The sequence below is a fragment of the Danio rerio genome, chromosome 4, assembly GCF_052040795.2.
Source record: "Danio rerio strain M-AB ecotype USA chromosome 4, GRCz13ab, whole genome shotgun sequence".
NCBI classification, from domain to species: Eukaryota; Metazoa; Chordata; class Actinopteri; order Cypriniformes; family Danionidae; genus Danio; species Danio rerio.
In genome coordinates, this window is record NC_141024.2 from 53,158,375 (window position 1) to 53,185,000 (window position 26,626).

The following is a 26,626-nucleotide window of genomic DNA, read 5'->3' on the forward strand; positions in this document are numbered from 1 at the left end:
CTAGAGACACCGGCCCTCACGGCCAAAAAACATACCGGCCCACCGGGAATTCTCCCGATTAGCCAATCCGGGCCTGGTGCTACACTACAACTCATTTGCTCACGCACATCAAGCAAGGTCATACACAACACAGAGAACAGTGAAATGCATGAGGACATCACACAACATCTAGATCAAGTCATTTTAGCATGTCAAAGTCAGATTTATGCATATAAAATATATTCTCCAACAACAAAATCATGGCTAGTGAAAATGGTGAATGGCTAGTAATGTTGGAGATCTACTAGCCAAAGTGGCTGGTGATGAAAAAAGTTAATGTCAAGCCCTGTGTGTGTGTATATATATATATATATATATATATATATATATATATATATATATATATATATATATATATATATATATATATATATATATATATATTTCTGCTTGTGAATGCTGTGACATGACTATCGGGTCTGTTTCAGTGCGGTGTTGTTAGTGAAGTGAGCATTGATTGCTATAAAGTGTGCTGTTCTTCATCTCAGTATATTGTCATCTCCAGGTGATGGTCAGCGGCTGATTGTTTCCTCAAAGCTCTGCTAATGTCTGCATTGGTGTTTTAGCTGCAGTATGGCAGAGGAGCGAGTAAAGGACTCTCTCTCAGAGAAACACAGGTATTGACTCTGTTTTTACACCATTATTTCAACACTTTCTCTGAAGAACAAACACCAACAACAATGCTCTTATTTGTGTTGCTATTGCCTGATCAAATGGTCAAATGGGGGTACAATCTTCTTCTTAGCTGGTTCTTGGTGAAAAATGTTGGAGAACTACTGGTTTAAAGCCTGTTGTGTAGAGGTACAATTTGTCATTTGACCGTTTGTCATCAGTTGAAGTGCGAAAATGCTTAGTTTATATGGAGTGAGAGAGACCTTTGCACTCGTGTCTTGACATGTCTGAGAATTTTAAAATAAGCCCCTCAGCTGTCAGAACACAGTAAGTGTATTTCTGCACACTCACTATAATCTGCTCTTTCACTCCACTGAACTACATATACAATGCAGAAACCATTCAGCTCAGGCTGATCCAAAGGGTTAATGCTGAATAGAGGTAAAGCTGGTTTTATATTCACACATTCAAACTTTCCCCTTAATAATATAATTTCTTTAAAGTATTATTTGCAAACAGTGAAATCATATTAGCAGCTAATGACTATCAAAGTACAACATTGTTCACAGTCAAATAAACAGTGTTGATGTTGTTTTCAAGTCATGTTTGCATGCTAAATGCAAAGTAATGCAATCGAATATTCAAAGTAACATGGTAAACAATATAGAGACTTCTAAATGAACGAATGTGTGAATATAAAACCAACTTTACTTCTATTAATGCTGACATCTGATGATCAACAGTTAAAATTCTTTCCAACAGCACCAATCAAGACTGCATGATCAGATGCTGATATTGCTTCATTATAGGAAGTCATTGGGGTAAAAACAGCCACAAGCATAACAAAAGGGTGCTACATTTGAACAATACACACAGATTAATACAGATATACATGTTAGTCGGTGCCAATAGCCTAGTGGTTAAGTGCGCTCATATATATATACACTAGATGTCGCCTGGCCTATTGTTGTCTATTGGACGAAATGCGTCAAGAGCGCCGCCATCTTGGTACAGGGTAGCGCTCCTTTGAAATGAATGCGCGACCAAGGTACAGTGGAGGACTGGCCATGCAAAGCCAGCGATATACACATATATCTGTGATCGGGAGTTTTCCTGGATGTTAGTATGTAATTTTTTTTTCTAATTACGAAAATTATCACTTTTCTACATTGATGGATCAGTGACTGCACTGGCATTCCTGACAAAAAGCTTGTGTTTGTGTGTACAGAAATGTACTATTCACCCTCCCTATTAAATTTAATCTAATCATGTCCTGAAACACAGCTCCTCTCCTGCTTTCACTTCTCATACTGACGGAGAGAGCGATTCGTTTGTGAATGAATCCCCCAAACCACTCTTTCACTAACGTTAGCCGACAATAATACAAGTGTCTGGCAGCACAGCATCTCGTTTTCATATTTCTTTTGCATTGTTTGCTGATTTTATTCAACAAAACTAGCATAAGCCGAGTGTTTAGTGCGAGTTGGAGCTGCTTTGCCGTATGGTGAATGCAGTAAGTGACTGTTATCATCAATACGTGACCTGATTAGCACAAAAGTTCAGAACATACAAAAACAGAAAAAAACATAATCTTACATATGTAGACAGCGCTAAAGTCCAGCATCTTCACGTAAAAACACTGTCTTGACTAGTGCGGTTGAATGACATTTGTCCTGGGAGCACTGTACCAATGTGGCGGCGCTATTGAGGCATGCTCAGGGTCCCTATGCGATATCTAGTGTATATATCTATGAAGTGCGCTGACATATAGCACCATGGTGCTCACGGCGACCCGAGTTCGATTAGCGACTCAAGGTCCTATGCCGACCCTTCTCCTCTCTCTGGTCCTAATACTTTCCTGTCTGTCCTCCACTATTCTATCCCAATAAAAGGTGAAAAACCCCTAAAAAAAGAAAAAATATATATACATGTAAAACTTAGTGTGTAGCTCAGTGAAGGGAATTTTATTTATTTATTGTCTTTTCTACCTAGAGATTATATTAATGTTTTGTTTTTATATTTAAGCCAATGATTAGTCTGCTCTTAATTAAACTGAACAAACTCGTATTTGTCTGATAAACTCTTGTAAAGGAGACTGAAGTTTGTCCTGCAGTTTATTCCTCTGCTGTGTTTGTGGGTTCAGTGTGAGATCAGGATCATGTGTGTCCAGCTCTGTGTCTCTGAAGAGTGACCGGTCTAAAGGGAATCCACCAAACTTCAGTGGGAAAACACCATCATCTGCCCAAAGGTATTGTGTGTTTTACATTATTGATCACATCAACAGTTTTGTGTAAACCCACAATTCAGTAGAGAGAGTCATTCCTGAATAAATCAGTTGTTTAAATTAATCAAATGACTTTGGTGATTCATGAAGACATTTACAGACACCTGGCGTCTTATTCAGAGGATCTTTCAGTAAATATTAATATCAGATTTCTGTCGATTATTTCATTTGTGGAGCATGAAAGATGTTTTGAAGAAGTTTATAACTGAACTGTTGTGTAAATATATCTAAATAAAAGTGAAGCTTTTGAAGGTAAATGTAGCTGTGTTGTTTTGTAGCTAAAAGGGTGTGTAATAATGAACTGTAAATCAAACTTTCAAAGCTACTTTCTAATGACTTTGTGGTTGACAGGTCTTTGTAATGATAGAGACAATTTACTGTGATTTCTCAGCTTAATGTAACAGAAAACTCAAGTGACAAATCTGTCCACTGTCTCCTTATTATGAGCACTACATGTATTATTTTCAGTGTTTGTAAGATATATCTGTATGTGTTTGCCTGTAAATGTGTAATTACAGTAGTTTTATCTGTTAACAGTGTTGAATATGAGTCAGCAGATTCAGGAGACGACCCTCACAGGAGCTTCACAGACAATCTCCAGTCAATCTTCCAGGTGGGAAAAACTCATTTATTATAAACAAATAAAATAAAAATAGTTATTTAAAAATATACCGCTTAATTAAAATGTCGAGCAATTCATTTATTAAAGAATAATTGACTTCAGTTCATTGAATACTTATAAAATAATGCACAACTGTGATACTCGTGGAGTCTCCGTTACACCTCTGTGTGCATTATTTTCTAATAAATGAACAGATTAGTCAATTATTCTGCATGTCCCACCAAGTAATTTTTGTGTAATAGATGTGCAAATAAGAATGGCTTGACTAAAGGCTGAGTTTGTGCTTTTGGTGAAACTCTAACAGTAGTCCAAATCTAGACTAGTCGTCAATACAAAGATTAGACAGACTTCACACGTGTAGTCATTCTGTAGCTGTGAAATAATGAAAATCATTCAGCATTCATAAATGTGCTCAATGCCTGTCTGAACCTACTCGATCTGAAAACAACTGCACACCATATAAAACACAGTCCTGTTGTATAATGTATTTTCAATTGTTCAGTAGTTTATGCATGAACAGCTGTATGCTAATGAGTGTTTTGTTTAAATGTTGATCTTCTCTTTTCTTCAATCATAGAATCTTGAGAGTAAAATGATCAGATTTCTGAAGAATGAATTGGAGAAATTTAAGAAAATCTTACAAGAAGAAAACAGACAAGAGTTTATAAAAGAGTTTAATGAGAACAGAAGCATTATCACAGAAGCAGCTCTTGATCTCACACTCTTCTTCCTGAGAGAGATGAAGCAAGATCAAGCTGCTGATACTCTCCAGGGTAAGAGACTTATGACCATCTGTCAGACTGACACTTACTAATATAGCTCTAGTAAAGACTAAAACTCTCTGTTTCTTTGCTCCTGTGTTTAGATGAGCTGTTCTTCATTAATCAGCTTAAATGTAGCCTGAAGAAGAAATATCACAGTGTGTTTGAAGGAATTGCTCAGCAAGGAGACTCCACACTTTTGAATACCATCTACACAGATCTCTATATCACTCAGGGTGCGAGTGAACAGGTCAACACTGAACATGAGATCAGACAGATTGAAGCTGCTTCCAGACGTCATCAGTCACTAGAGATACAGGTTGAATGCAAACATTTGTTTGAAGCAGCTGAACAAGACGAGCAGATCAGAACTGTCCTGACAAAAGGAGTTGCTGGCATCGGGAAATCAGTCTCTGTGCAAAAGTTTGTTCTGGATTGGGCTGAAGGGAAAGAAAATCAAGACATCAGCTTCATATTTCCTCTTCCATTCAGAGAGATGAACTTAAAGGAGAAAGAACGACAAAGTTTAAAAGACCTCATAACTCAGTTTTTCCCAGAGACTAAAGGAATGAACCTTACAAGAAGCACACGATTCAAAGTCCTGTTCATCCTTGATGGATTGGATGAGTGTCGTCTTCCTCTGAACTTTGCTGGTAATGAGACGTGTGGTGATGTATCTTCAGCAGTCTCTCTGGATGTTCTCCTAACGAACATCATCAAGGGAAATCTGCTTCCTTCTGCTCTCATCTGGATCACCAGCAGACCAGCAGCTGCCAGTAAGATTCCTGCTGACTGTATCGACCGGCTGACAGAGATACGAGGATTCAATGATGCCCAAAAGGAGGAGTACTTCAGAAAGAGACTCACAGATCAGAATCAGGCCAGAGAAATCATTGATCACATTAAACAGTCAAAGAGTCTCTTTATTATGTGCCACATCCCAGTCTTCTGCTGGATTTCAGCCACTGTTCTCCAGAACATACTGAAACTGAAACACAGGGCTCATGCTGAAACACTGCAGGAATCTCCCAAGACTCTGACACAGATGTACACACACTTTCTCCGCTTTCAGATCCAGCAGAGCAGAAGAAAGTATGATGGAGAAAACACAGCAGATGTCTCCTGGGATCCAAACCTCATCCTTTCACTGGGGAAACTGGCCTTCCAGCAGCTGGACAGAAACAATGTGATCTTCTATGAGAGCGATCTGACAGACTGTGGCATTGACGTCTATAAGGCATCGGTGTACTCAGGCATGTGTACCCAGATCTTTAAGGAGGAGACAGGAATCATTCTTGGTACCATGTACTGCTTTCTTCACTTGAGCATTCAGGAGTTCATTGCAGCCCTTTATCAACATCTGATTCTAGACAGCGACAAGAAGCATGGATGGTTTTTCATACAGATAAGCAAAAATAAAGGCGTGCTTGATTTGCTGAAGACAGCAGTAGACAAGGCTCTGGAAAGTGAGAATGGACATTTGGACCTTTACCTTCGCTTCTTTCTCGGTCTGTCACTCCAGTCCAATAGACAACTCTTACGAGGTCTGTTGACACAGCAGGATGACAGAGACCAGAGCAAAGAGGAAATAATTGCCTACATCAAGCAGAAACTTGAAGGGAATCTGTCTCCAGAGAGATCCATCAATCTGTTCTACTGTCTGAATGAACTGAACGACCAAACTCTGCTGAAAGAGATTCAGTCTCACCTCAGTAGTGGAAGTCTGTCATCTGCTCACCTTTCACCTGCACAGTGGTCTGCTCTGGTCTTTGTGTTGTTGACCTCAGAGGAGGAGCTGGAGGAGTTTGAGCTTCAGAAATTCCAGAGATCAGACGAGTGTCTCATCAGACTATCAGCAGTCATCAAAACCTCAAAAAGAGCTTTGTAAGTCAAAGTGCTTCATTCTTTCATCTGTGAAGTCCATCTATTAGCCCAATGAGGAAACTAACAGCGTGGTCAAAGGTTATATGCATGTAAGCCTTTTCTAGTGCTTCTGAAAATAATTTTGTTATTTATTAGAATTTATTTATATTTGTTTTTTAGCTCTAAATTTAATCTGACTCCAATTTTAAGTAACCATCAAATTTAGACTACACTGTTAGACCTTACCAGGCTTTTATACAGTAGAACACTGGCAACACTGTTGCCAGATACTCACTGTAAAGATTTGGTTACAGTAAGTAACTGGCAACAGTGTTGCCAGTTAATTACTGTAATAGAGCAGTAGTGGTAACTAACTGGAAACTGTGTACAGTTAATTACTGTACTGTTACAACTTACAGCATTATACTGCATACACATTAATAGTATGTCATAGTGTTACTAAAATTAATCAGTATTCTTACCTGTTATTAAAAATAGAAGGCATAAAAATTCTGACAAATTTATTTTATTGTTTTGGCAGCAAACAAATATACAACAGAAAATATATAACAAAATTAAGAAACTAGCAGATATAAATATCATCTTACATATTAATGAGAGCCACAGGTCTGCACAGTAAGGCTGTGGTCACACTAATGTTTGAGTATGCGAAATTCTGTCATATGGCACTGCGAAAAGGAGTGGGATTAAACAAAATAATTAGAGATTGAAAAAGCAAGCGACTGGTCCATATTTTTTGTTCAGAGATCATGATTTGATCTTTGATTGGTCTCAAGCAATCACATGATGCAGGTCAGAGTTCTCCAAGCTTGAAGTTTCCAATACTGCGAACTGTAAAATTTGTCACATGAGGTTGCATTCCAGGGGCCTCATGTATCAACGCTGCGTACGCACAAAAACTTTGCGTACGCCAGGTTTCACGCTCAGAATCGCTCACGTTTGGATTTACTAACAATGAACTGAACGTGGGAATGTGCGCAGGTTCACGGCAGCTTTCTGGCAGGCGTACGCACATTTTTTGTGCGTGTCTGTTTTATTTCCATTGGCGACTCCTAGAGGCAGTTGTGTTAAATTCCTCTCTACAAAGTGTCTGAGCCTTGCAATGGCAGCTGTATGAGACGGGTTCATATAGTAGGTATGTAAGATTTCCATACCATACAGTTGACCAGCTAAACATTAAAGCGCAATTTGCAGCGGTCGCCTGTTTTCCCAATGTAATCTGAGCGATCTACTGCACGCACATTGCTATAAAGACACTATCTGAAGATGAATTTGCATGCGTGAATCAGAAACATTTCCATTCAATAAATGTGCAAATAAAATATGATGCACAAACTTATTGATGATTCCTACTTGTCTTTCTCGTGATAAATAGTGGGCAAAATCTGATATGTAGCGGGGAAAAAAAGAAGAAAGAATTCATCAGACGCTGGATTCGAGCCGAGTTTATGCTCGAACGTGTCAATTCATGATCACATGCTTTTATGAGGTGCGCCACTGAGACTGCTAAGGGAACTGCAACATTTCACAGATATAAAACACACTATTTCTTTTTTAAATGCACTCAGTGCGATGTTCAGACCCAACTGTGTTAACCATATCAGCTAAACTCTCCCACTCTATTTTTTTCTTTTGTTGTTAATTCCGGAGAACAAACTTGCAAATAACACCGCTTTTCTCCGGTCTACCTCCGAAAGCAGCACCTCCAATTCACATTCTGTTCAAAGTTTCTCTTTTTGCTTGATTTTGCCGTTGCTTTTTCGTTGGGTTTTGCCATTAGCATAGTCATTAGCATATTCATACGGGGGAGGAGGCAGGGAGGGGTTTTGTGCTCGTGCATGTTGCGCTCAGTTTCACGTTCATTCAGATGTACAAAAGAATATGCGTGAGATTCGGCGTACGCAGTGTTTCATACATCTGAAATTTTTTCTGCGTACGCACATTTACAGCTTTGTGCGTACGCAATGTTTTAGTATGATTTCCACGCAAGTCTTCGTACATGAGGCCCCAGGTCTGCAGCATTCACATACATATGAATAGAAGTCTACAGGGAGAAAAGTGCAGTGTGACTGGGACTTTAAGCTGTAACTCTAATTAAACACAACTGATAAAACTAATTAAGGCTCGTTAGAAATCTACAGGTAATGTTGAATCAGGGTGGGAACTAAACTCTGCTGCGCTGCAGTTCCCCAGGAACTTGGAGTTTGACCCCCATGGCATATAGCAGGGGTGCTCAGTCCGGTTCCTGGATATCTACCTTCCTGCAGATTTCAGTTGCTACCCATATCAAACACACCTGCCTGTACTTATCAAGTGGTGTTCAGGTCCTAATTAATTGGTTCAGGTGTGTTGCAGTGAAATGTGTAACTCTCTCCTCAATGCGAATCATGCATAAAAAACTTAACAGCAAAAAACTAATAAAAAAAATAATCATTTTATTTTTTTAAATATTTAAAAAAGGCATATGAAAAGAACACATAGATAGAGATATAGATAGAAACATGTTTGTCAAACACAGGCACATACTGTCAATTCTCAATAAAAAGTTTAAAATAATTATAAAAAACAAAAATAAAGTCGGCAACACCGAATATCCAAAGGATCCAATCTTTTATTGTTATAATTATTATTTACTTTAAAAATCTCATGACAACAAGCTTTTATATTGTTTCTAATATAAATTCATAGGTGGAAACACTGCTCTGAAATCTGAAATTGCAACAAACTCACAACCTGGGACCGGACAGTGGAGCTTTTGTGTGTGGATGGTTATGTGTATCATGTTTTTGTGATTCCCTGTGATGATTTCTGTGCACATGTTACCTTACTAAAGTGATGGAATTTAATGGTTTTTATGTGCATTAAAACTGCTTATTTGCCAGAAAGATAAATATGCAATATCCAATAAATAAATATACTTAAATAAAAGTAATGTAAGAAGTTATATGAGGAGAGGCTAACTAGCTAACAATGTAGCTTTCAACACATTTCAAGATAACTACAATATAACTTAAAACACAGCCTTATTTTAGAAACCCTCAAAAACATTTGAACACATTTTACTTACTCATTGTAGATTCTTATTTAAAGCCTAAAACATATCAGACTCTACATCTGAATTGACGGACAGAGAATAGAGCGCACTCAGCAGTAAACAAATCAAACACCTGGCTCCCTTAAAGGGCCAGCATTTTTTGAAAACTTTTTCTAAAACTTTTTTGTTAAGAATAAGACAGCCTATGGGAGTGTCTGGTGATGCCTAAATCATTGTTTTCTGCCTTTAAAATGCACGTCTCTATGATTAGCAACATAAAGCATCAGAGTAGATGGGACAGTACTGGTTGAACAGTAATTTGCCATTTATTGTCACAGTTACTACCTGTAATGTGTACGTAAAGTAAGTTACTGTAATTTATCATTTGCACTACACAATTTAATACAAAGTCTGCTCCTTTTACAGTAAAATACTGTTTCTTTCATTACAGCAAAACACTGACTATTTTGCAGTTATTTACTGCATAATCTACAGGGTAACAGTGCAGTTAAGCTTTAATCTTAATTAAACACACCTGATCAAACTAAATCTAAAGATAACGTGTTGAAGCAAGGCTGGAACTAAATTCTACTAGGCTGCGGCCTTCCAGGAGTTTGACACCCCTGGTACATAGCATACTTTCAAAGCAACTGCCTACATGTATCACAATTATGCACATATCGTTTAATAAAAACAATAAAAATATACAAACTTTATCCAAAGCAAATAAATAAATAATAATAATAATAAATAATCTGATTCTCATGTCGTTCCAAATCTGTAGTAATAATAAAAAACACAAAAAATAACATGATTTATACATTTATTTAGGAAAGCCTTTATACTATACTGTTAATGCCACTTTTTCTTACTTCATTTGAAGTTTTCCAGACAAATTCATTGAGTCTCTGCAAAAATGTATGTGCGTGCTGTCATATATATATATATATATATATATATATATATATATATATATATATATATATTTTTTTTTTTTTTTTTTTTTATAAAACTTTTTACTAGTTATTTCATAATTTTATTATTTATGACTCAATGTAGAGGTTTGATCTATATCTGTTCCCATACTCTTCAGTTATACGTTCATTAAATGTTTGGGAGAAATACCTCTTAAGTAACAGTGCTTTGCCAGTAAACTATATTGTTTAATAGTGGAAATTGCACACAAGTCAGCTATAAAATGATACAGCATCTTAAAAGTCATTTTTGGTAAGAGTGGAATGATCACACTGATGTTTCCTCCATTCTGTCTGTTTTGACTCATTTCTATACTGATAATTTTCAGGTAACAATGACACAGACACACACTCATACACATACACACTCATACACTATGGTCAGATGTGTTTGCTCAATTTACCTATACCATATGTCTTTGCACTATGGGGGAAACTAGAGCTGGGACTTAAACTAGTGACCTTCTTGTTCTTAGGTGAAAGTTTTAAACACTAAACCACTGTGCTGCCCTCTTCTTTATTATATCTTCTTTTAATATATTATATCTTCTAAAGTTGTAATGTGAAATATAATCCTTACACAAAGAAACTGACAGAGTTAAAGACAGGGGGGTGTTCCAGAAAGCTGGGTTAACTTACCATCTGCTAAACCCTGAACTCTCGTTTGATTTACCCAAAACCTGCTTACCACGAGTATGTTGGTTCCAAAACAGGGGGCTATTCCAGAAAGCAGGTTATGTGACATACACGGGTAAGTTTGAGAGTAAGTAGGTGGATAACCTCAACTTTGGTTCCAAAATCGGAGGTAACTTCTGGGTATGTTAAGTAGCCATAGCAACTTACTCTGTGAAGATAACCTGCTCCGGAGCAGGTTATGTTCAGAGAGTAAGTTGCTATGTTCCAGAGTTTGTCTGTTTCAGAGAGTTTACTGAGCATTGCGTGCTGTTTTGATGAGAATATTTATGGATGTGGACACACAGATACAAGTTTTTTCGTTGTGAGAGGGTTATAAGTGCATAGTTTTTTTCATAACCAAATTTATAATGTTAATGTATTTAACAAACCTTTTTGAAATCAAATGTGACAAACCGCGGGTCTGCGCTTACCATAAAAAACATTCAGTGCAGCTCTTTGTATTTGCGTCAGGGCATTTTAGGCAACTGTACAATGTGGCAGCATGACCACCTGTACAGTATGCCTGGCACTGAACTGTTTTTTTACACTTTTGTACAGTTCCTTGGTCATACATTACTGCGCATCATTACACAGATAATTTAGAGCACGGGAATAGCGTAGTGGATAATGCGTCTATAAAGAACAACGGAGCGCACAGCGGAGCGAGTTCGAATCTCACTTATAGATCTTGTGTTTTTTCTCTTCTTCTGCACCCTCACATTTTTCTGTATAATATTATAAGTGGCAGCTTTGTCTTTTGTAGGAAAATATATCTTTAATTTAAGATGTAGGACGTCGTTCTTATATATACATTCACGCACACACACCTACATTTTTTAATATAATATTTTTTTCAGGGTTTCTAAATGCTATTGTGTGCATTAATTGCAGCCGATTTTAAAGCTCCATCAGTCACTAAAGGACACTGATAATATAAAATTTGTCCAAAGTATAAGTGTGCAGGTACAACTTAATTTTCTATCCTTAATCTTGGTGTGAACTTATTGCTGCTTCCACCTACCAGCTCATATGTGATGACCCCACCTCATCACTATGTTGAGGCTAAATGGCTGATTTTCAGGAAGTAATGATTCAAGTGTATAACACAAATATAGTAAAAAAAAAAACTATAAAGCAAATGTTGCTTTACACAATGTTTATTTTTATTATATTTGTATTATAAAATAGAATCATTACTGGGCACTACATTGTTACTTGCTGGAGGACAAAAGATCCCCTTTTCTGCCTTATACGATGACACGTACCTGCAGCCTGACCCAGAGGAAATCTCAGTGACCCAAGCAGACAAAACAGATGGAAGAGTGCTAAAAATATATAATTAGTCAAAAAAACATGTTTAATCAAATATTTTGGTCTGTTCATTTCTTCATTTCCTGAAATAAAATGAATGATTTTGTACACTGCTTTATACACACCTTTCAACGTGTAACATATTTTTCATATACATTTCTCACCTTAAGTTGATGCTCATGTGACTTTATCTTTGAAGATGGACCTTATACAGCTACTTTAGAATTTAAATATGTAGATAAAAGATTTTTTGATCCAAGAGTAATATTCAAATATGGAAAAGTGCAGGAAATTCTTACACTGCTTGTTAGTTGAGGCAGAAGGAACTTCGTTTGCATGCAAAATAAAAAGAACCTAAAGCTATCTGACAACAATCACTTACAACAGTGACAGAGTGTGTGGTTTAAGTCAAAAACTCAACCACTGAAAAGCCTTTATTATAGGACACAGCAGTTAGACTAGCCTCTTTCTATTAGCTGCATGTCAGAAAGAATATTCTAGAGTGTTAAATAAAGAGCTCCAGTAATTAAATATTACCTTTTATGATAATGTTTCTGTGTTTAATGACTTTGGACAGAGTTCTAGCTCCAGAAAGATTACAATTTCTATAAGCCTTATTAGTCAATACACATATTGTCGCCTTAAGAATTTAATGGCAAGAAAAATAAATGCATGAATGGTTACACAACATACTCAAAAAGGATGTTAAAGAGTATTTTAATTTATCATTACAATAAAATGGAGGGTGGCATGTGTAATTTAATGAACTAACAAACTTTCTAATTATTTTTTTCTTTTCTTATCTATTTCTTATTCTATATTTCTTTCCTTCGTTGAAGCAGATGTGTAATCTCTGTGTTTAAAACCTCCAGCTTCACCTCTGTAAAGTGCGTTGCCCTTTTTTTCTCACCGTGACTTTCTATGGTGACTCGTGAATTCGGCGATCTATTGAAAATGCCTTCAGGTGTGTGCCGTGCACGCGCATTAACCCGCGGTTATCTTCAGGAGGTCAATTTAACTAACTCTTGTCACCTGTTTTGGAACCAACATACTCGCGGTAAGCAGGTTTTGGGTAAATCAACCGAGAGTTTAGGTTTTAGCAGATGGTAAGTTAACCCAGCTTTCTGGAATACCCCCCAGGTGATAAGAGTTAGTTAAATCAACCTCCTTAAGATAACCGCAGGTTAATGCGCGAGCACGGCACATACCTGAAGTCACTTTCAGTAGATCGCCGAATTCAGGAGTCATCATAGAAAATCATAGTGAAAAAAAAAGGTTTTAATCACAGATTACACATCTCAATCAACGAAAGAAAGAAATATAAGAAAAGAAATGGATGAGAACAGAAAAAAAACAAATAATAAGAGAATTCGTTAGTTCAATAAATTACACATGCCGCCCTCCCGTTTATTGTAATAAAGAAATTAACTTCTCTTTAACATCCTTTTTGAGTATGTTGTGTAACCATTCATGCATTTAATTTTCCTGCCATTAATTTCCTAAGGCCACAATGCACATGTGTATTAATTAGTATATAAGGCTTATCGAAATTGTAATCCTTCTGGGACTCGAACTCTGTCCAAAGTCATAATTAAACACACAAACATTCTCTGAAAAGGTCATATTTGATTACTGGAGCTGTATTAAACACTCTAGAATATTCTTTCTGTCATGCGGCTAATAGATAGGATGCAGAGGCCAGTTTAACTGCTGTGGGCCACCAGTTAGAGGAGCTGCTCTGTCCTTTAATAAAGGCTCATCAGTGGTTATGATGTTTGACTTAACCCACACAATCTTTCACTGTTGTAAGTGGTTGTTGTCAGGTAGCTTTAGCTTCTTTTTATGCTTTTTGTTTTGGATGCAGACAAAGTTATTTCTGCCTCAACGAACAAGCAGTGTAAGAATCTCTCTGCACTTTTTCATACTTGAATTTCACTATTGCATCACAAAACAATATTTTATATATAATTAAAAATGTATTCATTTATTAAATAATATAATTTCTATTATATTACATAGTCTAAAGTAGCTGTATAAGATCCATCTTCAAATATGAATAAAGTCACATGAGCATTACGATAAGGTGAGAAATGTATATGAAAAATATGTTGCACGTTGAAAGGTGCATGTAGGTACAGTTGTCTAAAATTTCCTGACAGGAATACAACGAGCTGCACTGAATGTTTTCTATGGTAAGCGCAGACCCGCGGTTTGTCACGTTTGATTTCAAAAGGTTTATTAAATACGTTAACCATTCTTTTGAACATCGTCAACGTTCATTCAATTATACGTTTGGTTGTGAAAAGAACTATGCACTTATAACCCTCTCACAACTAAAAGCTGTATATTTGTGCTTCTGCGTCCATAAATATTCTCATCAAAAGAGCCGCAATGCTTAGTAAACTCTCTGAAACAGACAAACTCTGGAACACAGCTTCGGAGCAGGTTATCTTCAGAGAGTAAGTTGCTATGGCTACCTAACATACCCCAGAAGTTACCTCCGATTTTGGAACCAAAGCTGAGGTTATCTACTTACTTACTCTCAAACTTACCCGGGTATGTCACATAACCTGCTTTCTGGAATACCCCCCAGGTGGTCCTACTGCCACATTGTACAGTTGCCTAAAATGCCCTGACGCGAATACAAAGAGCTGCACTGAATGTTTTTTATGGTAAGCGCAGACCCGCGGTTTGTCACATTTGATTTCAAAAAGGTTTGTTAAATACATTAACATTATAAATTTGGTTATGAAAAAAACTATGCACTTATAACCCTCTCACAACGAAAAAACTTGTATCTGTGTGTCCACATCCATAAATATTCTCATCAAAAGAGCACGCAATGCTCAGTAAACTCTCTGAAACAGACAAACTCTGAAACATAGCAACTTACTCTCTGAACATAACCTGCTCCGGAGCAGGTTATCTTCAGAGAGTAAGTTGCTATGGCTACTTAACATAACCAGAAGTTACCTCCGATTTTGGAACCAAAGTTGAGGTTATCCACCTACTTACTCTCAAACTTACCCGTGTATGTCACATAACCTGCTTTCTGGAATAGCCCCCTGGAGGTGTTACAGTGGACAAGGGTGATGGCCAGGGCCAGACGGACTCTGCAGATGTTTTTTTGCTATTTCTGCAGAGAATTTTGGTAAAAATCTGTGGATTTCTGCTGAATTATTTTGGGATTATCATAACTAAATCCTTAATTAGTGAAATAAAAGGTAATACCTTTTTAACGTTTTTTTAATGTTTAAATTGCAAATCTAATCAGATTCACTTTATTTGGTAAACAAAGCAAGTCTTATATAATATCTCTACTAAAAGACTGAAAATTTTACTGTACACACTGCATTGTGCATAAATCAAATGAACATTTTCATAGTATTCAATAATATTACTGTAATTTATAAAAAAAACTAAATAAATTTAGATTTACACACATTTACTCTAGTAATAAGCAGAATTAATGATGGGCTAAAAATCTGCAGAATTCTGCGCGCACAGATTCCATGTGGGCCTAGTGATGGAGGAGAGGCAGGTTAATGACATGACAGGGTACAGGACAGGTGAGGGGGAAACTGACAGGCAGGAGGACAAGGCAAAGCCAGGGACTACTGGACAGTAAACCAGAGCAGATCCTGTGGATCAGGATAAACAGCTGAGTACAGAGATATAATGTGTTCTTAAATTTTGCATTAACGGGTGAGGCAATCCTCATCACTGGCACTGATCAATATAATTATGTATTTTCTGTATTTCTTTGATGTCTATCTCTGTTTGCTTTTATTTGTCTGTTAATATGCAACTTTTAAATGTGCTAAAGGAAATGATTATTATTTACTTTTGTTCATGTGTTTTATTGTCTGTCATCTGTGGACCTTTTTGCGTGATTTTCTCGTCTTTTGATAAAAATATTTCTTGGACTATTCAGACATCTGAAGGAAACCATTTACTGTAGTTGCATAAACCTAAATCCTATTTAAAGCTACAATCAGCAGATGTGCTCACTAATTAGTGAAGTTAAACCAGTCACTACAGTCAGATGTGCTTCAGACTATTAAACACATCAGATTAACACATACATATTGTGTTTGTCCTCTACACAGTCTACAGGGCTGTAAACTCACTGTTCAGTGCTGTGAGAGTTTGTCTTCAGTTCTACAATCCTCAAACTGTGTGCTGAGAGAGCTGGACCTGAGTAACAATGACCTGCAGGATTCAGGAGTGAAGAAGCTCTCTGATGGACTGAAGAGTCAACACTGTAAACTGGAGACAATGAGGTCTGAGTTTAAACACCTGATTGATTGATTGATTGATTGATTGATTGATTGATTGATTGATTGATTGATTTTTTGCTTTGTTACATCAGACAGATCACATTAACTGTGTGTTTTTAGTAATCTGTGTTCTTCTTTCTCAGATTGGTCATGTGTAAACTCACTGTTCAGTGCTGTGAGAGTTTGTCTTCAGTTCTACAATCCTCAAACTGTGTGCTGAGAGAGCTGGACCTGAGTAACAATGACCTGCAGGATTCAGGAGTGAAGCTTCTCTCTGATGGACTGAAGAGTCAACACTGTAAACTGGACACACTGAGGTAAATGATTTTAATCAATGGTTTGCTAAATAATTGCAGACTCCTGCATTTTCAGAGGAATACTGTTCTTACATGTGTGGTTTCTGTGTGGAGTTTACATGTTCTCTCCATGTTTTTGTTATTTAATTTCTTTGTTTCTTTTATATATGCATCTGTTTCACTTTATTTTGAAAAGTGCTTTGAGATGCAAAGTTTAAAGATGCTACAGAATTATTTTAAATAGTATTTTCCTGTGTGTGTGTGTGTGTATATATATATATATATATATATATATATATATATATATATATATATATATATATATATATATATATAAAATAATTTATTAATTTATTTTTTGTGGGCAGAATTCATTGTTAAATGTAAGACATTATTTATAAAGACAGACAGGCCTACAGAATTATTATTAGAGTGTATGAACGTGAATAGTAGCTGATGTTTTTGATCTAACGGTCACAAAACTTGATGCTGAACGCTGTGAGTTTGCATCAGGATGATGATACATGAGCCAATTTTATGAGTAATGTTGTACAATATTACAGGGCGTGATGCTGCTTGGCTTCTTTCATAAAATTGGCAACAAACATTTTACATACAAATTAGAGATGTAGGTTAGTTTATAATATTGTATCAATAGTATGAGAGGACTAGTTACCTACCTATCTCACTCACTATCCTTCAGCTTAGTCCCTGATTTATCAGGGGTAGCCACAGCAGAATGAACTGCCTATTATTCCAGCATATGTTTAACACAGCAGATACCCTTCCGGCTGCAACCAAGTACTGGGAAACACCCATTCACACACACACACTTATACACTACTGCCTATTTAGTTACCTATTATTCCTCTATACTGCGTGTATTTGGACTGTGGTTGAAACTGCTACGTTTTACTTTTTTTTTTAAAGTGTACTTTTTTAAAACTGAACATTTCACTAGAGAGAAAACAGTTAAACAGAGCGCGAGAATAAGAGATGAGGCTTCCTCAATATTTACTTTCACTTTCACTCTCGTGGATACGGTATGCAGAGACATTAATTAGCCTATAAATAATTAATTTTGTTTATTAAGCGCAAATATTTGTTTTAAAACTATTTCTAAATTCAGTTCTAATTTCCAGCAAATGAATAAATGAACAATAATAATAAAGTGTGCTCAAAAACCTGATCCTAATACAGATGCTGTTCCCCATATATAATATTGCTAATAATAATAATAACATTATACAAAAGCATGGAGGTGGTGGGTGTTTATATTTATGTAGGCTAGAAAATATTGTGTTTTGTAATATTTTAATCTTTTTTATATTTATATCCTATACATATGCTTATTATATCCTATAAATATCCTTAATATTTTATTTCTTTTTAATATGTAAAGATATTTGCATATTGCTCTACATCCTGTGTGTATTTGTCAGGGTTCTGCCACTCTGGTCTTGTAAACTCTTGTTTTGGTGGCAGATTCCAGACACTAGCTCTGTCTTGTCCTGTTTCTGTCATTGTGTTAGTCTCCTTGTGTGCGCGCCTTCGTGGGTGTGCGCAGAGCGTGCTTAGCGTGGTGCCTCGGACGCGCGCGCTCTTGTACTCGTGTTTGTTCTGTTGGCATCGCGCTGTTTCAATCTCGGCGCCTTTGTCTAGTTGCTTTCGGTTTTGGTTGGCGCTGAGATGAAGCATGCGCGTTGCATATGTTTGAGCGCACGGTAAGGTGTTCATCTATCGTGTGCTCGTGTCTTGTGTCTGTTGTCAAAGCACGTGGCTATGTGCTTACATTGTGGTCATGTGCTTTTGTCGTGTGCTTTAGTGTTGTGCTTGTGTTGTCATGAACATGCGGTTAATGAGTTCTCTCATTGGCTGCATGTTCTTGTCCTGTTTTATGTGATCGCATGACTTGTGTTGTCTCTTTGTTTCATGTGCTCTCCCATCTATAGTCAAGTCCCACCGTCCTTGTTAACCCATTATTAGTTAATTTTGTTAATCTGTTTGTGTTAATTTATGTCTGTTTATAATCCCCTCACATCTGCTGTTCTGTGCCAGTTCGTCTTCTAAACTTCCCGTGTGTTCATGCTCCTGTCTTGTCTCGCCAGAAAGTTTGTTTGTGTTTTAGTAATGTTTTCCCCTCGGGGTAGTTTGTTTTGCCTTTTTGTTTTATTTGTACTTTATTAATAAAACCCATATTATTTGTTGCAATTGGGTCCTCACTCCTTTTTCCCCAACCCCAACCGTGACAGTGTTAAGCAGTGTTTAAGCGAGGCGCACAACTAACACGCTCTACGCTGGACTGCTTTCTTCTAGTCTATTGAAAAATCTATTATGGTTTCTCAAAATAGCAACGCGCCAGCAATGCGCCTCAACACGCCTCCTTTTTTAAACCAGAACGCCTATGGGGGAACATCTGAGCACAAATGCATTTGCTATTTCAACAGCGTGGAGCAAAACGTCAAAACGACTCTTGCGCCGAGTTGAAACTAGCAAACAACATATGAGTTGCGCCTTGCGCTGCATTGCACCGGGTGTATGATAGAGCCCAATGTGTTGGTTTCATACTGATTACTTTATCAAGCAATATTTGTTTTCAACATGCACTTGCTGCATTTAAGAGTAGACACTTCAAGCTTTCTGGAGTTATGTGTCTTATGTTTGTGTGTTTTGTTTTCAGAGTATCAGTGTATTTTACTGACACATTTCTAAAATCAGTTCACGGAGAGAGAAAAGAGAGAATGCCTGCACTGTTTATTATCCTTATTTTGCTAAACACACACTTTTAGTTGTTGTTGTGAGTAAATTTAGGAGCACCAGAATAAGTGTAGATATGCCAGAATAAATTTAGGAGATCCAGAATAAATGCAGGAGCCAGAATAAATGCGGGAGCGCCAGAATAAATGCAGGAGCCCCAGGAATAAATGCAGGAGCACCAGAATAAATGCAGGAGCACCAGAATAAATGCAGGAGCGCCAGAATAAATGCAGGAGCACCAGAATAAATGCAGGAGCGCCAGAATAAATGCAGGAGCGCCAGAATAAATGCAGGAGCGCCAGATTAAATGCAGGAGCGCCAGAATAAATGCATGAGCGCCAGAATAAATGCAGGAGCGCCAGAATAAATGCAGGAGCGCCAGAATAAATGCAGGAGCTCCAGAATAAATGCAGGAGCACCAGAATAATGCAACAGTGCCAGAATAAATGCAGGAGCGCCAGAATAATGCAACAGCGCCAGAATAAATGCAGGAGCGCCAGAATAAATGCAGGAGCTCCAGAATAAATGCAGGAGCTCCAGAATAAATGCAGGAGCACCAGAATAATGCAACAGCGCCAGAATAAATGCAGGAGCACCAGAATAATGCAACAGCGCCAGAATAAATGCAGGAGCGCCAGAATAAATGCAGGAGCGCCAGAATAAATGCAGGAGCGCCAGAATAAATGCAGGAGCACCAGAATAATGCAACAGCGCCAGAATAAATGCAGGAGCGCCAGAATAAATGCAGGAGCGCCAGAATAAATGCAGGAGCGCCAGAATAAATGCAGGAGCGCCAGAATAAATGCAGGAGCGCCAGAATAAATGCAGGAGCGCCAGAATAAATGCGGGAGCTAGAATAAATGCGGGAGCGCCAGAATAAATGCAGGAGCGCCATAATAAATGCAGGAGCGCCAGAATAAATGCAGGAGCGCCAGAATAAATGCAGGAGCGCCATAATAAATGCAGGAGCGCCATAATAAATGCAGGAGCGCCAGAATAAATGTAGGAGCGCCAGAATAAATGCAGGAGCGCCAGAATAAATGCAGGAGCGCCAGAATAAATGTAGGAGCTAGAATAAATGCGGGAGCGCCAGAATAAATGTAGGAGCGCCAGAATAAATGCAGAAACTAGAATAAATGCAGGAGCGCCAGAATAAATGCAGGAGCGGCAGAATAAATGCATGAGCGCCAGAATAAATGCGGGAGCGCCAGAATAAATGCAGGAGCTCCAGATTAAATGCAGAAATGCCAGAATAAATGCGGGAGTGCACTGTTAAAAATTGTCCCGTTAAAAAACAGTAAAATACTGGCAGCTGCAGTTGCCAGCAATGTACTGTTATTTTACAGTATGTTGCTGTAAAAATACATGGACTACATTGATTTACACAATGCTCAAGTGAACTCATTTCTCAAGCAACTGCCTCAACTTGGTCAACTGCTGAATGAGTTTATGAAGTAATGTGCTATATATGCTTAGAAGCATACTTATAATGATAACTTATTTTAGTTAATTAGAAAAGTTCGGTTTAACTCTAATGTCTTATTTTTCACAACAGTACTCATACATGTAAATCTGGAATCACCAGAGAGATTCTGACTGCATCAGCAACTAAACAGCCGCTATATTTAAATAGAGAAACATGCAGAATAACATCAGCAGTTCATTGTTCATCTTTAACTCATACACTGGCTCTACTCTCCTCCACAACGGTGACACACAGAAGAAATTAGCTTCAGGTTTTACAGTAAAATACTGTTTTTTCCTTGATTTAACGGTAATCTACTGGCAGCTGTGGTTGCCAGCAATTCACTGTTTTTTTACAGTCTATTTCCGTAGTTTAAATTAACAGTATATTACTGTTAAAATACATTTTTACACTGTGTTTTTACCTTTCACACCTTTAACCCTTTAAACCCCAGAGCATATACTTCAGTTTTAATTGAAGTGTCCACACTACTGAGTGTTCAAGAAACATGGAGCAAAGCTGAAGTAAATTCATTAATTAACTGATTAATTAAATGATAATTGAGGATTAACAATGAACAAATGAAGAAATACTGAAGGGAAAAAACAAGAACAGAACATACAAAACTTTAGTCACAGCTTTATAATGAAATAACCTGAAGAACAACAAATGATTAAATCATTTAAATGATCAGCGGATGATTAAACAACTCTACAAACATCATCACCAGCTACACTTATTACTTAATACATGTATTTTTGTATAACATTTACTAAAGTTCTTCTTGAGAAAAAGTTAAAGTTTTACGTCACCATCATGGAGAACAGAGTTTGCTTTAGTTGGGCTCTTAGCCCTGTCATCTTTAACATTTATATATCTTGGCTGCTGCAATTGTTAAGAACTTTGTTTAAAAAGCTCCTTTGTTGTAGTGGTGGGCAAAGCGAGGCTTCGTGAAACACTGAAACTATCGAAGCAAATGTGTCGAAGCTTCGAAACGTTTTGAAACACCACTCTACGGCGACACCTAGTGGTCATTTTAATTGTATTTCACTGAAGCAGCTTCAGCAAAGAACAGTTGAGCAAATTAGGGTATGAAACCCCACTTTGTAGCCCTGTATCTTTAAGTGGTTCAGACGAGCGGTTAGAGTCCGTGACCACCATGCGGGAATAATGGGTTCGAATTCATACTGTAGCAATTATTTTGAAATGCTTTAATAGCAGTTGGTAATGCTTTGTTATTGTATCGTTTTGTTTCAACATTGCTCTGACATACGAATAAACACCTTGTAAATAAATTTGTATTGTTTTGTTCATAAAACAGGGTTGTTGCTAGATCAGATACAGTTGTGGCCAGAAGTTAACAATAATTATTTATATTATTAATTAAATTTCCCATTGTATTTTATTAACGTCTATCCAAAACCTAAACCCATCACAGTACTGTAAAAATATGAATTATTGTTTTACAGTGTTACAAAAATGATGCTAAATTGATGGTGTATCCGCAGCTGTATCCTATCTAGACTACACCATAAAACAGTAACATGATTAAAATATATAAAATCATGATTTTGTAGTATTTGGACTAGTCGGGATTCGAACCCAAAACAAATTTTTAACAGAGATCTGTTGTGCACACGCACAGTCCACAAAGCCATACAAGACACAGTTACGTCATTGATCATGCCAGTCGGATGGAGATTCTCCGGGTCTTGAAACGCCTCTGAAATGATCAATGCTTTGAATCGCTTTAGCCACATGACCAAGTGTTTTGAAACACTTTAGTCACGTGACCTGGGTGTTTCGGATCATGCTTCCGTGCAGTGTTTCGAAACACTTGCGCTTTGGGATCTCGACACTGTGTCGAAACGTCAGTTTCACGTCAGCCATCCTTACTTTGTTGTGGCAAGCCAGCCAAAAACCTAAATAAGATCTGGTGATGTTCATGTTGCTATTAAATGGCAGAGTCTGTTCTCATTTTGTATAATAAAATTTACTGCTCCTATTCAATGTTAAATCTATTGTTTTACATTATATGTGTATATATGGCAATGATTTCTGAAAGTTTATAAGAATATCTTGGACAATAACACTGCTCTATGGTGTAAATCGCACTCAAAGAGACATCAATAATCAGCATATGAACCTCAATAATGGTGACAACTAACAAAATTAACAGTTTAACTGTTTAGTTTAACGCAACTGAAAGTCTAAACATAAACAACAGCAGAATCAAACACAAATAAAGAAAACTGTGAGACCATTATACAACATTTATTTATACCGCAATGCATGCTGGGATATTTGTACCGTGCCACTCCCAGCATGCATTGCAGCATGAAACATTTGAGATGTTACCATTGTTGAGATACAAGGTCAGATTCATGAGGTCTGAGTGTGTATTTGTCATAACTGAATTGTTTTTGTATGTTATTTCTTAACTGTTAAGTAATTTCAGAGGTATCTTTTCTGTTTCCACTTCTCATTAATTAAATTTATACTTGCAACTAAGCATAAAATCTATTGCATGAGGCCCTTCATCCAGATTTATATCAAAACATTTATCAGAACTAATTTCAGACAAATAGATTTCTCTTTTTATTGACTTTCCAACTTGATTGCTATAATATAAGCATTTTGTTAACTCTTTATTATAGTAATTGGAGAGTCTGAATTAATAAGTTCAAGGGTGAAGAGCCCAACTAAATCAGCCCCTCACTCCATTACGGTGACACCAAAAAACACCTTAATTTCTGTTGGATCTCATTGAGAATAGTATGGAAGTCAAATCAGTCAGTAATAAGTGTGTCTGCTGTTGTTTGTAGAGTTGTTTAATGATCCTCTGCTGAGACTGAAGGTGTTTTATTTTATTTGATTTTATTTAATGTTGTAACTCAAGTCACTGTTTGTGTTTCTTGTTTATTTTCTTCAGTAATTGTAATTATTAACAGCAGGTGTTCATCAGTGTCTGAATTCACTCATTAGTGTTCATTAAAACTGTCAGGTGAACTATATTAGTTAACTAGTGTATGAAATAGTGAACAAGGACACAAAGTGTGATTTTAAACACAGACTTCAAAACATCGAATCTGAACTCTGTTAGCTCACAGTTTTCTGCAGTTGGTTACTTTCTCGAAAACAAAAATGTTACCCAGAAAGCACTGTTTTTAACAGAATATTACTGTTTTAGTGAAAAAACATTATTTTACCATAGAATCTGACCGTTTTTAACAGCAATTTTTTACAGTGTATATCAATGTAGTCCATGTATTTTTACAGCAACATACTGTAAAATAACAGTACATTGCTGGCAACTGCAGCTGCCAGTATTTTACTGTTTTTTAACGGGACAATTTTTAACAGTGTGCCAGAATAAATGCGGGAGCGCCAGAATAAATGCGGGAGAGCCAGAATAAATGTAGGAGCGCCAGAATAAATGCAGGAGCGCCAGAATAAATGCAGGAGCACCGGAATACATGCAGGAGCGCCTGAATAAATGCAGGAGCTCCAGAATAAATGCAGGAGCGCCAGAATAAATGCAGGAGCGCCAGAATAAATGCAGGAGCGCCAGAATAAATGCAGGAGCGGCAGAATAAATGCGGGAGCGCCAGAATAAATGTAAGAGCGCCAGAATAAATATAGGAGTGCCACTGCAAATAGTTTATTAGCAGATGTATTGTATTTAAAAAAACGTCCTCAATCAGGACTAACAAATAGCAGAAATATTTATCCAACTAATTCTGTAATCATAATGACTTATTGATTTTAAAATCCAAAATTAATGTCTAATAATTAATAATAATAATAATAAAACAATATTGATGATGATGGTGATGATGACAATAATACTAACAATGAATAACATTTATCATCATCAGGCTTTCTCCAATGAGCTTGAATGTGAGTTATCTGCTATAAAAAGTCTGTTTACTTCTGTTTACTACTGTTACTTTATGAAAATAAACTGGCATCAAACAAAAATGAAGCACTGCAGAAAGAAATATTTATTTTGCACTATTGTTTTATTATTTATTGATTGTTTTTATATGCATGTCAATTAATAATGAATATTTCTGCTAGAAAACAAAATATTATAATGAATAATTTAAGGTGTCTGGAAGCTGCACAGCAGTCATCATCACTAACTAAATAGGAAAATAAAAGAAAGGAAGAAACGTCTCTCTTCTGTCGCTCTTTAAATGTTTTGTGTCATTGTAAATGCTCAGTCTCGTTATGCGCTGATTTACATTGTCCTGTGTTTGTGGAATAAAGCAGGCGAGTCAGCCGACCCAATATATGAGCAGGCAGAGCAGGATTCTCACGATGACCACCGGCTCAAAACCGTACAGTTCTTCAACATGAGCCGCAGTTTCAGTGTAAACTTAGTAAAGGCAAGCTTCTTTGGCGATGACGTGTCGAGTGTTAGATTTTACATCTAGCAGACATTTGTGCTGAACATCGAGATTCAGGCGATTAATCAGCTGAGACACTCTGAGTCTTTCAGCACTCTCTCTGAAAACACTCTCTCGGCTGGCGGATCAACATTCACCTCATCATCGCTCTCATCGCCGCCATTGTTTGTAACTGTAGGTGGGTTTGCAAACCTGTGGACTTTTCATTGCGTCTTCCTCAAACTTCAGCTGTTTGCATTTTCTGCAGTCACAAAAGCTATCTCCATTGGAAATAACAGACTTGCCTGAACTTGCCTTATATACCCACAGTCATAGTTATTCCAATGTGTGTGGTTATAAGTGTAAAGCGCGGCACAGAGGGCATATCTGTGTTTAGTTGCAGCAGTTTTGATCCATGCAGAAAAACGATATTATAGGATTAATAAACCGTGATGAATTAAAGCATGTTTAATAGTGAAACTGGTTAATCATTGTATCACTAACCACAATGCAGTGTTAACATTACAAACACGATGCTAACACCACTCCATAGCAGCGCTTCTTAACCCTGGGTAAAGTGCAGCGCTAACACTGCTTTCAGATTACAGGTGTAAACATGTCTTTACCTGCTCTAACAGCAGTGTGAACAGGTGATACCAGATGTAGAGCCCCTTTAGTGGATTGGCAGAAGAAGATGCTAAACATCTGCAGGGCTGTGATTTATTCATATCTATACAGATGTGTGTGTGTTGAAGCAGATTGAAGATCAGTCACTCATTTTCCTTCAGCTCAGTCTCTTATTGATCAGGACTCGTGTCTGACTGACAGGGGAATGTGACTGTGGGTCAGGTGATGAACATATGAAGAGAGTGGGTTTGTGTTTGTCTGATGTCATTTTGCTTTATTCCACAACAGAATCACAATATAAATGATGAAATCAGCTCATTTCCTGTTGTGTTTTATACATGACTTTAAGATGATCTTCTGAGCTCAAGTGTGTCTTCTTGTGGTATATTATGAACAATGTCTTTGCTCTGTACACTTCTACAGATGTCTGTAGTGAACTAGCAATAACATATCATGAGGTAGTGTGACCGTTAGAGGGGGTCCTCAGTTAATAATAAGCTTTCCACTGAGAGTTCGACAGAGCAGTGTGTTGTTGTCTTAGCCGGATCTACCTCATGTATTTGTGTGCAGCATCTGTCAAATAAACAGCCTCAAATTACATCCATCTGCCTCCA

The 26,626-nt window shown here is 37.2% G+C and overlaps 4 protein-coding genes across 8 annotated transcripts in view; 2 read left to right on the forward strand and 2 right to left on the reverse strand.

The window, feature by feature from the left end:
• Positions 1-26,626, forward strand: part of LOC137490924 (uncharacterized) — a 671,652-nt gene that overhangs the window by 316,505 nt on the left and 328,521 nt on the right. The window lies entirely within an intron of this gene.
• Positions 1-26,626, reverse strand: part of si:dkey-151g22.1 — a 472,026-nt gene that overhangs the window by 184,005 nt on the left and 261,395 nt on the right. The window lies entirely within an intron of this gene.
• The window catches only part of LOC108183685 (uncharacterized), a 301,560-nt gene that overhangs the window by 76,757 nt on the left and 198,177 nt on the right, over positions 1-26,626 (reverse strand). The gene's annotated exons all lie outside the window — the stretch shown is intronic.
• Positions 1-26,626, forward strand: part of LOC110439479 (NACHT, LRR and PYD domains-containing protein 3-like) — a 136,510-nt gene that overhangs the window by 4,727 nt on the left and 105,157 nt on the right. For 2 of the 3 annotated variants that reach the window (XR_015481747.2, XR_015481748.2), the window contains exons 1-7: positions 533-656; positions 2,795-2,899; positions 3,473-3,548; positions 4,135-4,330; positions 4,423-6,202; positions 16,306-16,479; positions 16,620-16,793. Coding sequence is in view for 1 of the 3 variants with exons in the window: in NM_001445235.1 (NP_001432164.1) it covers positions 613-656; positions 2,795-2,899; positions 3,473-3,548; positions 4,135-4,330; positions 4,423-6,202; positions 16,306-16,479; positions 16,620-16,793 (2,549 nt within the window). In the remaining 2 variants the exon portion in view is untranslated. Of the gene's footprint in view, positions 1-532; positions 657-2,794; positions 2,900-3,472; positions 3,549-4,134; positions 4,331-4,422; positions 6,203-16,305; positions 16,480-16,619; positions 16,794-26,626 lie in introns of those variants that run through there. The other variant, NM_001445235.1, reaches the window with a different exon arrangement.